The 16,051-nt window shown below is 40.0% G+C and overlaps 1 protein-coding gene across 1 annotated transcript; it reads right to left on the reverse strand.

The window, feature by feature from the left end:
• Positions 1 to 2,117: 2,117 nt before the first annotated feature.
• otpa (orthopedia homeobox a) lies at positions 2,118 to 8,462 on the reverse strand. Its single transcript, XM_069899267.1, has 3 exons — positions 8,426 to 8,462; positions 7,674 to 8,086; positions 2,118 to 2,621 (listed from the first exon to the last, which is right to left on the reverse strand). Exons 1-3 carry the CDS (start codon positions 8,460 to 8,462, stop codon positions 2,118 to 2,120), a joined length of 954 nt encoding a protein of 317 aa, XP_069755368.1.
• Between the last annotated feature and the right edge of the window lie 7,589 nt (positions 8,463 to 16,051).

The following is a 16,051-nucleotide window of genomic DNA, read 5'->3' on the forward strand; positions in this document are numbered from 1 at the left end:
TATACCGAACAGTTCACCTACCGTGGCAACAATGTTGATGGAGAATATCCGTTGCCCATTCTTTGTATAAGAAAACAATGAATTTCACGTTATCTAAGATCTGGAAGATTACTGAACTCTCTCTACAAGACCAAGGAAGAAAAAAAAACTCCATTAACTATATACGGCGAGGTAAAAAACACATCTTTGTTGTTTTAGCTTTGTCACTTGTGAAACATAATGAGCAGATTGTGTAAAAAGTGTGAAGTCGAAACGTTGTCCTGCAGTGCATTGCAATTGTTTTTATTCAATTCATTTGTAGAATTTCCACAGATCGAATTTCACTTTTTGTTTACCGCTTCCGACATCTCTAAATACAAATAACTGTACATGAAATCATAAAGCTTTTTTTTTCTTATAAATTCCATTACAGGTTTAATACACATTGTGTATTAAAATTTTGAAAATAATAATCGTCACTTAATTGCTAAATTGGGCAGTGATTAACATAAAAATATTCTTAAATTTCTGTGCTCCTTTAACTGTACCAATTTTCAGTTCCTTTTGGTACATTGAAAGCTTGGACAACAATGAACTAGTACGCCGAATTTCGACTAGTTCTGAATGGGCCTGTATCTGTGATCGTTCATAATAAACATAATTCTGCCCTCACTTTGCTACTCCGAACATCTAATTTGGACAGTTTCGCCGTCTTATTGATACGGAACTTTAGATGGCAGTTAAAAAGGCACAGAGGATAATAGCGTGTTCCCAAAAAGGGAATGTTAAGCCAAGAGCACACACTCCGAAAATGATATTGTATATTACAAATTCGAAAAGCAGGGCTTTTTGCTTGCAATGAATAACTTAAACTCAGCGCAAAAAAAAAGTATAATATCCAGTAACAGATCAAACATTTATTTGGAAATCTATGTTCGATAAATAAGCACAGACAATAATTTAAAACATAGCACAAATTGACCAATGTATAACCAGAGTGGTTATTCTACACAGAAAACATTCTATATCACAGCTTTGATCGTTCTGTTCAATGTTACTTTCGCTCGATGGTGAATTCTGACCAGTTCATGCAGATGAAGGTATAGGTTAAGGGCTATGTGGTTCCAGGGCTCGAAATACTCACGTGCACATCGCATGCTGGATACTCCTCCTCTGCATGCTGTGCAGGTGGCATTATTTTAGTGAAGTACTTCTTACATTTAAAAAAATCACCCAAATCATGAGCTGCGACCAAGAAGAAACAAACCTCCAGGAGGCTTCAACATAGTGCACTGAGAAAATGCCGTCTGTCATTCCATGTTCTTGCATTGTCCGCTCGTGATCCTGTAGTCTCTGTCGTGCAAGACTACGTTAGCGGATAAGAACCTCGTTGTCTTGGGAAATTAAAAGGGAACTGTTGAACTAAGTGTGAAAGGTACAGAGGCAAAGCCACATGGCCAACTGTCCAAACATAATTGGCATTCACAATTGGCTTAATCAAGGGCATTGGGACAAGTCAATAAAACGTTGAAACATTAGATAGATTTTTTGATTGGTTAAGAGATATGGAACCAACGAGGATAAAGGGAGTTGAGGTATGGATCCCCAAATATCTTTTGAATTACCTATTCCATTCTAGAATGGAGAAATTCTAGAATTGGGCGCGTTTGCGAGGTCGGTGAACTGCATTGGGATGTGACAGGGCAGTGTTTGTCAACACTGCGCAGTAAGTATGGATGCATTTCATATATATTAAGAATAAGAATGTGCAGAAATTGAAATAAAATAAAGATGTCCCCTAAAGTTGGTCAGAGCTCTTTCTTTGTGTGATTTAATATGTTATTGCAATAGGCCATCTCGTGATCTGGAACGTGATTCAAAGAGATGAAACAGCAGCGAATTCCAGATCACCGCCATCGATCAGAGTTCTTGGTTTGAGTCCATTGGTCATGGTTTTGCCCCCAGTGCCTCTGCTATTTTCCTCGTCCCTTAATATTTTCGAGTTTGACCAACCTCCCTCCCTCCTTCCTTCCCTCTCCCTCCCGCCTCCTAGTTGCGTGTGGGTGTTGAAGGATGTATTTGAAATCCTGAGTCGACTCCCTGGTTGCTGGATGCTGGAGAGAAAGGGGACGGCTGCATTAGGTGAAGCTCATGGAGACTGTGTGCTCGAGTGCTTTACGGCGCAGGGAGGCAATGCTGGTCCCCCGCCACACGTCGCTGTCCGGGGAGCTACAGAGCTGCGGCGAGCCACTCGTCACGTTGCCGGGGCCGGCCAGAGAGGCGGGCACCATGCCAGGGAACGTGGGCTGGTAGAGATGGGACTGCAGACCGCCGCCGTTCGCGCCAGTGAGGCTATTAGAAAGACTCATGGAGTTGGACGGGCCTCCGAGGCTGCACTGGGACAGAGATTGAGCCATGGCCTGTTGCCTACCCAGGGCTGGGGGCAGCTGCAGCTGCGAGACCCCCATGCCTGCTGTGGCCCAGCGGGTATCATTGGCATGGAAAGAGCAAAGGCTGTCGCCCATGCTGGCGCCTGGGAACTGGGGCAGTCCTGGCGTTGGCATCAACGTGCCAGGGGCACGGAATACATTGGTGGTCTTCTTTCGCTTCTTCCACTTGGCGCGGCGGTTCTGAAACCAGACCTGAAAACAGAATAAAGAAGGAAGTACAGTCAGGAAGGAAAGAAACAGCGCGGGAGAGAAACAATCCTGGCAAGATCAGAGCATAGTGGGGAAAACAAAACAAGTCTGTAATTGTCAATCTCCGGTAAAAAAAAAGGAACTGATCCAAAGTATCTGCAATATTAAGAGTATCCTCCTCTTTGTTTTCGTGTCCCGGTGTGGCTGACATCCACTCTTGTTGGGAGAGAAGTATCCCAGGTAACTAACCGATTGTTGCCAGGACCGCACCCTCCCGATTTAGCCGGGAGCGCCCACAGAGCTGTGGGGAGAATGCTGAACCTTTGGCCGGATGAGCCGAAAGTGAGAGTTGAGAGAACTTGCCGTTCGTTTAACTCTGGCCCACAAACAAAGCGGAAGAGGGTGGGAGGCTGCCCACATCTGACACAACTCATCAAATGTTGCACGTTGCCCTCTTGGGTTCAACGGGAGAGTGGTGGAATACACAAAAGTGTTGGAGAGACTCGGCGGGTCACCCATCATCTCTGGAAGTAAAGGGTGAGCAACGTTTCTAGCCCGAGCCCTTGGTTAGGCTTGTGAAGGGCTCTGACCCGAAACGTTGGCTATCCTTCTCTACCTTTCGATGCTGCGTGACCTGCTGTGTTTATCCAGCACTTTTGTGTTGCTCTCCACTGTTGATCTCGCAGGAAGGCACGTGAGACGCCCAATTGTTTGAAATGACACATTCCCGTCTCCAGACAGAAGTTTTTTCGTGAGCTCATTGAGTTTTTTTTCCAGCACACATAAATATAAAATTAACCAGAGATTATTTAAAATAATATTATTTTCAAAGATGTTTCATTCGAATTATGTGAATCCGTTCTACGATTGTAAAGAGGTGGATAATAATCAAATCGGTCACAGAGTCACTGAACTCATCCCGAGATCGGTCATTGCATTTGTTGGTGGAAATGTCCCCACTCAGAGTGAACGTAATGCAATGAATACGGGGTGGGGGGGGGGGGGGGGTGGACTGAAATCAAATATTTCTTAAGTAAAGGACATATTAAATCAGTACATGTTGACCTTTAGGAAATCGCGCCCGTTCATTGAGGAGAACTGTGGCTTTTGTCATTAAAATATGAGTTATTGATATCTTGATTTAGAAACATCAGAATTAGTTCATCCAGAGAAGATGCAAGGTGCGTAGAAAAAAAAATAACTGGACAATTGACATGAAGCTAATTTGTGAACAAACTAGGTAGAGCTGTGAATTAGATTGGTCCCAACAATATAATAAAGAATTATAATCTTGATCATGCAAATGGTATCGGCAGCCTTTAACAGAAATTAGAGGGGAGAAGAAAAGTCAGAATAAATAGAATGTAACTAGTCTAATAAATAAAATGTACCAATTCTAAAATGCCATCTTCGACATGGGTATTTCGATAAAATAACTCTATACATACCTAAAACCACTAGAGGGATTGAAAAGAATTAGTTTCACTGCTACCTCGGATTTAATTTTTTAAATAAAAGCAATTCAATGTCTACTTGTATATCATTCTACTTTTATATGTTTATGGATACATAAAGTGACGATTTTAAAGGATGTGAAGTCATTTAAGAAAAGGTAGCGTTTAGAATGTTAAAATTTTGCAGGAAACCGGGTTCATAAAGATCTCGTTGTAATATTCGCGATGATTAATGTGGAGATTTTGTGTGATATCTCCAGCCCTGGATGTGCTCGGAGCACAGATTCATTCTAGCCAGTCAGCCGTGAAATCCCAACGAAATTCATTACACTTTAATAGTGTTAGAGAAAATGCAATTTCTCATTCCATTAGAAAAGTAGAAAATACTTCCAACTTGTCGCCTATTAAGATGTGGCAGGTGACGGAGCATTGCATATCTAAAATACAGAGCGGCAGGTTATAGTGAGAATTCAAACATATAATTAGGAAGAAAAGATGAGATCTCAAGGATCACTGTACATCGGTTATTTCACTGATATGGGTTTTATGTAAATAAAGTATTGGAAGCTAATTAATACATGCTGGAGACTAATGATTATATTGTATTTTATTGCATAATTTGCATTATTTTCACATTGTCATTTAATAAACTATTTCAGCCCACAGATGATTCAGAGGGGCTACCTATAATTCTTCAAGTTAAATATTTTAAGTGAATAAATACGTTTCCATATGACTGAGGCAGGAACGTCAAACTATAATAAACCTCTCTTCTAATTTAGTGATAGAAATAGGGTGAATTTAAGCAGTATGTTTGTGGGTGTAAGAAAGAGGAAGGCTGGGGAAGCTTCTCGCTTTTGTTCAGCGGGCTCCCGGAACGAAAAGTGATTTATGTTGTAATGCCTTGTCTGTGGAAATTGAATAAGCTCTAGATAATGTCTCCTTTTGTGTGAGATGACAGGAAACAACTGCAAGACAAACGGTAAGAAATTGTAAAGAAAAACAACAATAATGTAGTAGATTGAACTGAAAAAAAGAGATCGTTTGAATCAAGTAGGAATTGTAAAACATGCAGGACATTCCCGCCAAACGATCTGTCCCGTTTTAGAAGATTGATCTCGGCAATGGGCAAAATTAAAAACTACAAAATATCCTTCAACCGAATTAATTATTTTAAAAATGTGTTCATATTTTATGTAGATTTGATCAACAGATTTTTTAAAAATCTAAATCAATACGATCGCTATCAGAGAAAGCGACTCGAAAATTATAACCTTCCGAAATATCGATGTAAATATTATCTGAAATTATGGTGATTGGTGATGGACATCTCTTCGCCTAATCTTTAAATCTAATTACAAATGTATTGACAATGACGTATTTAACCTTTTAGACAAACCCTTTTAATTAATTTTAAACTGAATACCAAACTCCTTCCATCCTGACTTTGTCCACAGATCTCACTGATTTTATTTTGAACACCCCTTCGGTTTGTTTTTGGAAACTTTCAGTTGTGAACTGGTGAGAGTCTTGCATGTAATTTATCATTACTCCGTACTGATTTCAAACTAGTTGTTCCAACCATAAAATACTGGTTATCAAAACTAACCAGTCCCTCTCGACCCAATACATCGAAGGCAATAAATTTGAATGTTTTACATCGAATGCTGTCCGAGTCTACTTCCTGCTGTCTTCTGAGATTTAACCTCATTCACATCCTCAGGCTTGAATATCAGTTCAATCATAAATGTGTAATCAGGAACAAAACATTCATGATTTGCTGACCCAGTTCCATCTCTTTTGTTCGAAGTATGTTTTTTTTTAAAAAATGTTCTGATTGCGTGGATCTGATTCTTTGAATTATTAAGTTTTCGTTGCTAAACACTAGTGACCACTTGAAATTAAAATGTTGGAATTCTGCTTCCTTTTACTGAAGAGCTCACGAACTTTTGATTGATGTTTATTTATTTCTATGTGTTTAAATTGCGCCGTACTTTATGAATAAGCTTGATGCAAGCGTCTCAAATGTAATTCTTTACTCTTTCCATTATCTGCTTTATCATCAGATTAGAATTGCTATCATGTTAAATCACTGGGCAGCCGTTGTAATGGCCAGTGTCAGGTGTAATTACAGATAGCCGCTTCGGGTGATTTACTGATTATACCGTTCGTCAAAACCCGGAAATCTCACAAATCTCCACGTCTTAAAGATCTCCACTTTTCTCCCCTCTTTTGCAGCCACTGTTCCCCCGCACAGAGATTAATTTCATTGGCCTGCGTTACTTTAGGAGGCGCAGAGATTTGAACAGATCTGGAACTCTTTAACACCTCTGCCATAAATCTTAAAATCAAATTAGATGCCCGGCTGCATAATCTTCACGTTCTTTTTGAAACTGCGGAATTCCATTTGTGAAGTCGAACTCTGCTTGTCGGTCGCACCATTAATGTCCAGAAACTTAATCAGAACTTTCCATAGTGACCGCTTTTCTAATCCTAAAATATATTTACATAAGTGTTACATTGTGAGATTTAAAACTTCAGTTTTACTTTATGCCATTTATTCGTTTTGATTCAATTTGTATATTTTTTTAATATTCCAAATAAAATTTACCTGCTAATCCCTCCTTTCATCTCTGAATATTAATTAAATTTTGAAAGTTATTTAAATTCCTGCCCGGGAATAATATTATAAACGAAATATATAGTATTTCCGTTCACCAAATAATAACCCCACAGACCGAAATCCAAAGAATACGAAGATCTTCCGGCTGTTCATTCTTTAAGTATTACTCGAGGTTTTTTTTTACAAATATGGAGGGCGATCCCGGCAATCTCAAGATCAAGCGCACATTTCACAGCTCAGTACAGCTCGACATGGAGAGTACGTTCAATTGTTGCTTTGTTGGATGAGATTATTGAGGATGTTGTGTCTCAGTGTAAACTGAATGAAAAATTCTCCCCAATCTGTTTGTTCAGACACGGGTGCCTTTCAACGTCTATCTTTCAAAAGCCAGTCTTCATCCTGACTTGATGACGGGTTGTTAATAACCCGAAACCCTGTCACATTCTGCTGTCATCTCTTCTGTTTTATGTTCTCAAAATTGTCTGGTCGCTCCTTATTTTACTCTTTAGCTTGCTGCAGCAACACGCTGCCTTCAAATTCTTTAGCTCTCCCTTGATCTCATTATCTTTCCTAATATTGAACATTTCCTAAACACTATATTTCTTCGCTCAAAGCAGAACGAACAGATGAGATATTAATCTGTTCACTTACAGGAGTTGCTGGAGAAAGCCGAATAAAGCCTAATATTGTATATCAGACTTTTTTTAAAAAGGCAAATGCAGTTTAAAAACTGGACTCGAAAATGCTCTTTTATTCACGCACACCTTTACCTGACTTCCATATAATTGTCGAGACAAATAAAGAGGTTCTGGATTTCAGATGGGGTCAGAAACTAAACAAATTCGTTGACGATACTTTTCAAGGTTAACTTTAAGAGATTCGCCCTCCGTCCACAAATATCCTCCCCGTTTTGGACTTGGCGTCTCACCACCCACCAAGGATCGCTTTCCCTTCTTGGACTCGTGCCTCGTTTCTTACCTGTACCCTGGACTCGGTGAGGCCGATTCGCAGAGCCAGTTCCTCTCTCATGAAGATGTCCGGATAGTGGGTCTTGGCGAAGCTCCGCTCCAGTTCGTTGAGCTGAGCTGGGGTGAAGCGGGTCCGGTGTCTCTTTTGTTTCTGTTGGCTCTGTTGTTGTTGTTGTTGTTGTTGCTGCTGTTTGTCCGCGTCTTTGCCGCTGACCGACCCTCCTCCACCGCCTCCACCGCCGCCGCCTCCCGGGTTCGATCCGGCCGACCCGATGCTTTCCCCCGGAAGGAGCGTCGCACCCTCCACTGCGTCTGACCCCGGTGGACAATCGCCTGGATGGCCCGACTCGGAGCCTCCGGGACCCATCCGACACTTCACCGCCTCCCGGTGACCGAGCAATTCAGCCGCAGCATCTTTCATCCCTAGGAAGTAAAAAAAAAGCAAATCGAACAGAAATGAGAATGTGATCAAAAATAAAAGGAAACAGACAAGAAAAAATAACTTTCTTTTAGTTGTTACGATCGGTGATAGATTTCCCTAACTCAAACTGCAAGTGCAATTCTGTTAGATTGATTCTAAATCAAATTATTGCAGTAATTTGAAACTAAAATAATTAATTTTAGAGAGAATTAACTAATTTTCGCTGCATTAAAAGCGGAGTAACGAGGAGTCTGTGAATGTAAACTGGTCTCCAGCTACCCCCGGTGACACCTTCGTGGAGAGAATGTTTTGGGAGAGCGGAGTTGAGCTCAAACACTCACCCAGGCGAGCGTCCAGGAGGTCGGCGTGTGAGAGCATGGCGCACCGCTCCAGGGTGAGATTCCCCCTAAAAAACCGGAGAGGTTTTTTAAAAAATACAAAAAAACTACAAATTTCTGTTTGTTGTAAAAGGGGGTCTCTTGCATTATAATCTCCTTTAGAGGAACGGGGTGGTGCTTAACAGTTGAATGAGCCCATGAGCAGCTCCAAATCAGGGCCAATCAAAACTCAACGCTGCAAATGTCAACGCAAAGTGAGACTCCATTACGCATGCCTCAAGGCAGCTCTCCCCAACCACTCAGAAGCCACTCTGAACATTTACAATTCTATTTCTGCTTTCTAAATCTGATTTATTAGCTTTCAACGTCAAATATTATGCCTTTAAATGACCTGCTCTAATTTGGATAATAGATACAAACCAAACATAATAAAGCCAATATTACAGGAATTATATTTATCCAACTATACCTTATTTGCTCACTTCTCTTCACTATCTATCCCTTAATGTGATGTATTATATGATTCGGGGTTAAATATTGATGTTTTCACCATTTTATGGGAGATTTTACAATACGGTCGCACCACAAAGTTTGAATGTTTTCCCACAACATTATGGCGTTGAAACTATTTTTTATAAGATTGTCCGGTGCTGGAATTCAACTTCTTCAAGTTCGATAAGTCTCCAGAAGGTTTCCATGTTCTACATTTCATTTGTAACACGCGTCCGATTCGAGACGTATATCTGAGTGGAGATTACACCATTGTCCCAATACGCTTCCATAAATTTTCGACCCTTGAAATATTTTTGAAAACCAATGTTCGAAGCACAAAAGCAACCCTAGATGTTGGCAGAAAATTCAGGAAATGATCAATAATGTGGATTTTACAACTTTATAATCGCATGAACGGTTTACAGAACTGTACAAACACGTCAAGTCATCCGTTTCTAATATTCTGATTTCCAAAATCAGCCAACAACAAAGTTTCTGTTAGTAATATATTTCAAACCAGAGTAATTTTCAAGATCATTAGGCATTTATCTAATTAGTGCCAAATCTATAAGCTTTTATTACGATTATTAAAATAAAATCATTATAAATGTGTACTAATTTACTACTGGTTTAGACTTGGCTGTCAACCGAAAGAATCTGCGGTTGTGAATGACATCAGTGGAAGCAGCGAGCAGATTTTACAGATGTAATGGGTGTAGGATCCAGTCCATTCAAACTTCATTCCTATTACAATTATATCTCCTAAGATTTTTTTTATCTTAACACAGGAAAAGTATGGGCACATTTGGGACTGATACACTTCATTGGTACAATTCGTCTCGATTGCGATTGATTTTTTTTAGACAAAATAAGTACAATTAAGAATATTTATTAAGAGGCAATAAAAGTACAAAACGGGTGTTCCGTAAAATCGGCTGAAATAAGACACTAAGGACTAATTTGCAGCAAGTTAATAATCCCCACGTAACAATGGAAAAGCCTTAAAGCAAATGCAAGAGTGAGATTTTTAACATCTTTTTTTTTACACACGTCGAAGGACAAAGGAGGCTGCAAGGCACATATTGTGCGTTTTTTGTTCTTGTTCTCTGCACCTTGGTTAGATTTATTCAATTCTGCTTTTAGGATCGTCAGTCCTCATAGTGAATGCATTGCCGATGGGATCCAGAGCAGAGCGTTTGAATCCTGATCTTCGGCCAGACCACCAGGCTTCCATTCCGTGGCTTCAGATCTAATGTGATACCTACTCATGTGAGTACTCTCGGAGTGAACTCAACCCTTTTTCATGTGCATGTGTGCGTCGGAAAGCGAAGGTGAAATGGAACCTGGGGAAAGGAGAGAATCTTCTGTGAATAAAAAAGTCATTGCCAGAAGCTACAAAAAAACCCTGCAAATAAATAAATCAATCAATCCAAATCCACCGAGTTCAAATCTGCAAAGTCGACAGCCGTATGTTCACGAAGGAAAGGACTCAGGTGTTGGGCAGACCCGGTTGAATGTTTCCATTCAGTTCCATTTTTAAAACGCAGTTTGTTAAAATGGAACGGAGTGTTTAGAACGTGTATTTTAATTTCATAGAAGTGGCTTGATTCTTATGCTTGCTTACTGTTCATCTACTCCGTTTAAATTGAGATGGTATTTAGGTATTGACTTAGCGCTACAGCTAAGTCCATGTTTTGGGTTATAGAGAGATCAGTTGTTTTATTATTCACTGTTTATTGTGGCTGATAATGGCAGTCGGGTGATTGATAGACCGCTACATTTATGACTTCTTATACCGCCGTGGCGTTGTTTTCCATTGGAACAAACGCACCGATATTTGTACTTCCTACAGGATTCAAAGGGAAGAGGGGGAAAAAAGGGCAGGGGCGGGGATGAAAGATAACTTGAATACATTTGCAGCAAATAGAGAAGGCAAAGCGTAGAATTAAAATGGAAAAGAATTAGCAATATCTTAGAAGAGAAATAAACTGCCGACTCGCTCGTCTCTCTGCAAGTTTCTTCAGTAGGTTGACGAAAGTCATTGTCAAAAGGGATCATCGCTGTTTCAATAGATGAGTTGTTCATCATCCCTTTCATTCTCGTAATATTTTCTGGTGCGGGTTATTTCGTCTGACAGTCGATACAGCAGAAGCAAAAATTAATTTCAAAATCCTGAATGTCGCGAGTATTCGCACCTTCTCACTTTAACTGGTGAGGGAGGGGGAGAGAGACCAGCAGTTAAGATGCCGCGACTGTCGGTAAAAATTATAGATATATATATTCGTTGTGGGAAAGTTTCTGAGCAGAGACTGGTCCAAGAATTAACAGCCACAAAAAGAAAACACCAAAACGAACACCTTACCGCTTGCCTCACTTTGCAGAGACTTGCTCAGGTCGATTGTTCCACGACCATCATTAAGCATGGTCGGCGTTTTCGACTCTGTAGCAAGCGTGACCTTGTTCAAACGCAGCGAAAAAAAGTAAACGTTTTCAGAATAGGACTCTAAACAACCGGTGTGAAGACCGGCTTTGTTCATGGAACCGATCAGTATATTTGAAATAGGTTTCAGGTTGCGGCTCACACCAAAAGGAGCAGTGAAGTAGCTGCCTGAAAAAATATTGGTTGCTCGTAATGTAATTTAGTTATTGAGTTTGTCTCTTATAGAACAAAAAGATTCAATTTTATACCAACACAAAGCAGAGAAGGAACTAAATAGACAACAGGAGCCCAATGCATTAACTCGCCTCTATATTTTTATTAAAGGACGGAAACTGGACATTTGGAATTAAAAATATATATAAATATATTTTGTTGCATCGCTATCGGTGATATATAACTTAATTAGAATTAAAATATTTAACTTGTATTGTAAATTACTCCATTCATTTGGAATATATTATTTATATATATATATAACTTAATTAGAATTAAAATATTTAACTTGTATTATAAATTACTCCATTCATTTGGAATAATTTTCTGTCAACACTGAAAAAAAAAACCCCAAAATAAACCAAACGATTCCTAAATTTCACCTCACTCCATTTTTCGTGGTGTGAAATCTGGATAGGAATAGCGCGTATAATTCACCGGACACAGTCGATATTCAGTAAACTATAAACAAACTTCATACTTTGCAAATATGGACAACATATCTAAGGAACAAATAGTCTTTATTGGCCAAATGTCATTGAAAGATCCTACAAACAAAACGATATTTGGAAATAAATTGATCATTGGACCCCTTCATTGTAGTGTGGGTGTGGGTGCGCGCAGAGAGACACGCGTCCGCACTCATAGAACGATGTGCAATGGTCAAGATATTGACGTCGTTTTGTGTGTGTATGTGTTATACATACACACACAAAACGACTTCTAGAAATATCTTGACCATTGCACATCTTCCTTCTGTGTGTGATTAAAATAAATGTTTAACTATGTTTACTGATAAATGTCCAGCAAATAATTCACACTTATAAACGGATTATAAACAGTTGTAAGAGTTCCAGAAATCGTCCATGCATTCAACCAGTTACTTAGCTATTTCTTAATCTTCTTTGCCTCTTCGCCTGGTTTGATTCCGTTTGTTTTTTAATGCTTATTCCGACCCCTGGCGTTTGAAACGAAGAGTCCACCGCAATAATTAACGATCGCACATTTTCTTATTTTCTTGCCTGATGAGAAGAATCAATTTTAATTCGCTGGCAAATTAGAGCAATGCTTTTCTGTGTCATTCAGTTATATAAAACAACCTAGTGATGGGGGGGTGGGGGGTATTTGTTTTATGCAAACCCAAGGAAATAAACAAGTGCATAGAAGCAAAGAAAACGGTCAAATTTTGTGTTTTTAAAATTAGAAACTTAAATTGGGCAAAACTAAAAAAAAAGCTTTGGTTACGTCCTTTTCCCTCCATTTGCTTTTAACAAGATACAGATAATAACAACACATCAATCTTTCTCCCAAATAAATAAATAGACAAACAAACAAATTCGCCTCGAACAAGTTAATGCGGTGTATCTGAGTGGAAAGTAGATATTTTCACGCACTCTGGAGATGAGGATAGACTTTTAATAATATCACAAGAAAACAAATGTAATTCCAGCAATTCTCAGCTCGCTTAGTTAGTATTCCAACTCCGTGCTCAGCTTTGCTTTTTAAAACCCAGTTAGTTCCAGAATATGACTGTCATTCAATCAGGGACCTTTCGATCCGCGTGCGTTTATTATTTGGCTATTCCAGAGGTAATATGGGTTATTTTACAAGGATGATTTTTGTTGACTTTTTCCCAACCGAGCTAATTCGGGCGTCTATATTCACTCAATTAGAGAATTCTAAAGAGAAAATCGATCTTCCATCTACAGAAATGCCAGGTTAACAAATTAGATTCTTGTTTCGTGCAGGTGATTTTGTGAGAGCGCAGACAGTTCATGAATTAGAAGTAATACGTTGTTGGTGTCGATGTTTTTTTTTCTTGCCGAGACCAAGAGAATGAAGGGGAGCTGCGAGGGACTCGTTTTCCCGGATCACACACTCCAAGCCACCGCTCTGCCCCGCATCCCGCCGTCGCTAAATTTTCGCAACCGCAAACCTGCCTTCAATTAAGGGGCGCCCTGCCCTCGAACGTGTGCTCTATTAAATCGTGATTCAGCCAAAAGAAATATAATTATGGCACCAAATAAAATAATCAGCATTGAAGAGCGATTTCGTTAATGAGATGGAGCGGCTGCATGTCACGGAGTATGGGGGTCTCATTAAACGCTGGTAATGAGGCTGGGTTTGTGGATGAAGCAGAACAGGAGTCTTTTTCCATGTTTTTTTTTAAGAAATCCAACATTTAGCGCAAAAGATTCGGGAAAACGAAAATTAACAACGTTCTAATTAAAAAAAAAACCCATCACCTATTTTTAAAGAGGGTTCAAATTAAAAGCTGGTTCCATTATTAAACTAGGAAATTCTCATCCTGCGAGATTAATTTTCTCTCGCCACCACTTTGTCTGTACAGGTCTTCCTTCAACTCTGATTCAACCACTTTTTGGCGCCCGCTCCAACATTGAATTTATGCTGCTCCGAACATTTGGCCTCCAAGGTTGGCGCTGCGATTCATTTGCGGGGACTGACCTCATTTACTTGCGTTTGTCCAAGTCACCCGCTTCCTTGGCTCTGGCCCAAGACTTTGTGTCCCGCTTGTCCTGGGGCAATCCAACACTCTTCATTCTTCGTCAGAATTTGCAGGACATCGAAACTGTGAACTGTATAGGAGGATGTGCTGGAGCTTTTGAACAGCATGAAATTAGATAAGTCGCCATGGCTCGGGACAGGAGAAGTACAAGAGGACTGGGGTGGGGGGGTTTACAAATATTGTTCCCTTGTTCAAGAAAGGGTGTGGAGATAACCCAGGAAATTATAGATCAGTTAATCTTACTTCATCTGTGGACCAAACAGTTGGAGAAGATCCTGGGAGACATTTACAAGCATTTAGTGATTCAAGATGGCCTAGTCAGGGGCAGGTCATGTCTCAAGGAGCCTGATTGAATTCTTTGAGGATGTACCAAATCATATTGATGAACTTAGAGTGGTGGATGCAGTATTTATAGATTTCAGTAAGGTATTTGATAAAGTTCCCCATGCAAGGCCTTGCTTTGTGGATACAGAAATGGCTTGCCTGGAGAAGGCAGAGGGGTGGTTGTAGATGATTGTATTCTGAGTGGAGGGCTCTCTGGACCCCTCCTCTTTGAGATTTTTATAAACAACCCAGATAAGAAAGTGGAAGGGGTGGGGGTGGTGGAGTTAAGTTCACAGATGACGCCAAGGTTGGTAGTATTGTGGATAGTCTGGAGGGTTGTTGAAGGTTACAGAGGGACATTGACAGGATGCAGAGCTGACTGAGAAGTGTCAGATGGAATTTAACTCAGAAAAGAGTGGTAGTTCATTTCAGTATGTCAAGTTTGAAGGCAGAATACAGTGTTAACAGAAGAACTCTGAGCAGTGTGGACCAGCTGAGAGATCTTGGGATCCATGTTCATAAGATACTCAAAGCTGCTGGACAGGTTGAAAGTGCCTTCATTACCTCGTGGCTCTTGAACTTGATTCCTCAGTTAATGTTGCAGCTATAAGTCCTTATTTCAACCCACATAGAATATTATGTTCATTTCTGGTCACATCACTAAAGGATATGATTGCTATGGAAAGAGTGCAGAGATTTACAAGGATGTTGCCTGCCTGCATTGAAGCGGACCTGAGAATACTTGACAAATGAACACAAATACAGCTGCAAATGTCACCCTGCTTTATTACTGCTCCTGTTAACCATGGGAGCCTCATTACAGTGAGGGGCACTGCCACATTCAATTAATCTCACCACAAGGGAGTCTGCCACATGGTTCAAAACTTGCATATTTATACAAATTTCCAGAACATTCCAACAGACTTTCACAATCCTATTTCCATACAAGTATATGTTCCTAATGATTCAATATACTGGGTCATGTACTTTAGTGGTTCAGTTTTTTGATGTTTTTTTTTGCCAAAGGAGTTGTTCATCACAATTAGTTTTAGTCTTGCTGAATCATGAACCTATTAGTTAAACACAATGGAATGTGCCCCATTTCTCTATTTTTGTCAATACTTGGACTCACATTCCTCACCTGGATTGGTGAACTTGTTCTTTTCTACTTTGAACATCATAGGATGGGGGGTGGTGGGGGGGGGGGGGGTGTGACCTGATAGAGGTGTATAAGATGATGAGAGGCATTGAACATGTGGATGACATTTTCCTCAGGCTGAAAAGTCTAACTTGAGGGGTCATAGTTTTAAGGTGCTTACAAAGTTTTTCCACAGAGTGGTGGGTGCATCGAACAGTGGTGGAGGCAGGTACAATAGGATCTTTTGCGTGACTATTAGATAGGTACATGGAACTGGAAAAAAAATGGCAGTTTTATCTTTTGCATGGAGTGAACTTCATTCTACATTACGAAAAATACAATCAGATGGTTGTTAGTGGGAGTTACTTTGGATAAATTAGCTGTTGCTCCTGGCACTTCAAAGGTTTTGCTTTTATTCAGGAACAGATCTTGAGATCTTTAATTTCATGAGATGTATCAAAGGAACAAGTTTGGCACCAGGCCTTTTGGCGACCT

Source organism: Narcine bancroftii, chromosome 1, assembly GCF_036971445.1.
Source record: "Narcine bancroftii isolate sNarBan1 chromosome 1, sNarBan1.hap1, whole genome shotgun sequence".
NCBI classification, from domain to species: Eukaryota; Metazoa; Chordata; class Chondrichthyes; order Torpediniformes; family Narcinidae; genus Narcine; species Narcine bancroftii.

Bases quoted from the DNA above. Each gene is read 5' to 3' on its own strand.
- otpa (XM_069899267.1), bottom strand. From the start codon at position 8,462: ATGCTCTCACACGCCGACCTCCTGGACGCTCGCCTGG. The intron at 8,087-8,425 runs GTGAGTGTTTGA...TTTACTTCCTAG, and splicing joins CCTCCTGGACGCTCGCCTGG to GGATGAAAGATGCTGCGGCT. The intron at 2,622-7,673 runs GTAAGAAACGAG...TTCTGTTTTCAG, and splicing joins TCACCGAGTCCAGGGTACAG to GTCTGGTTTCAGAACCGCCG.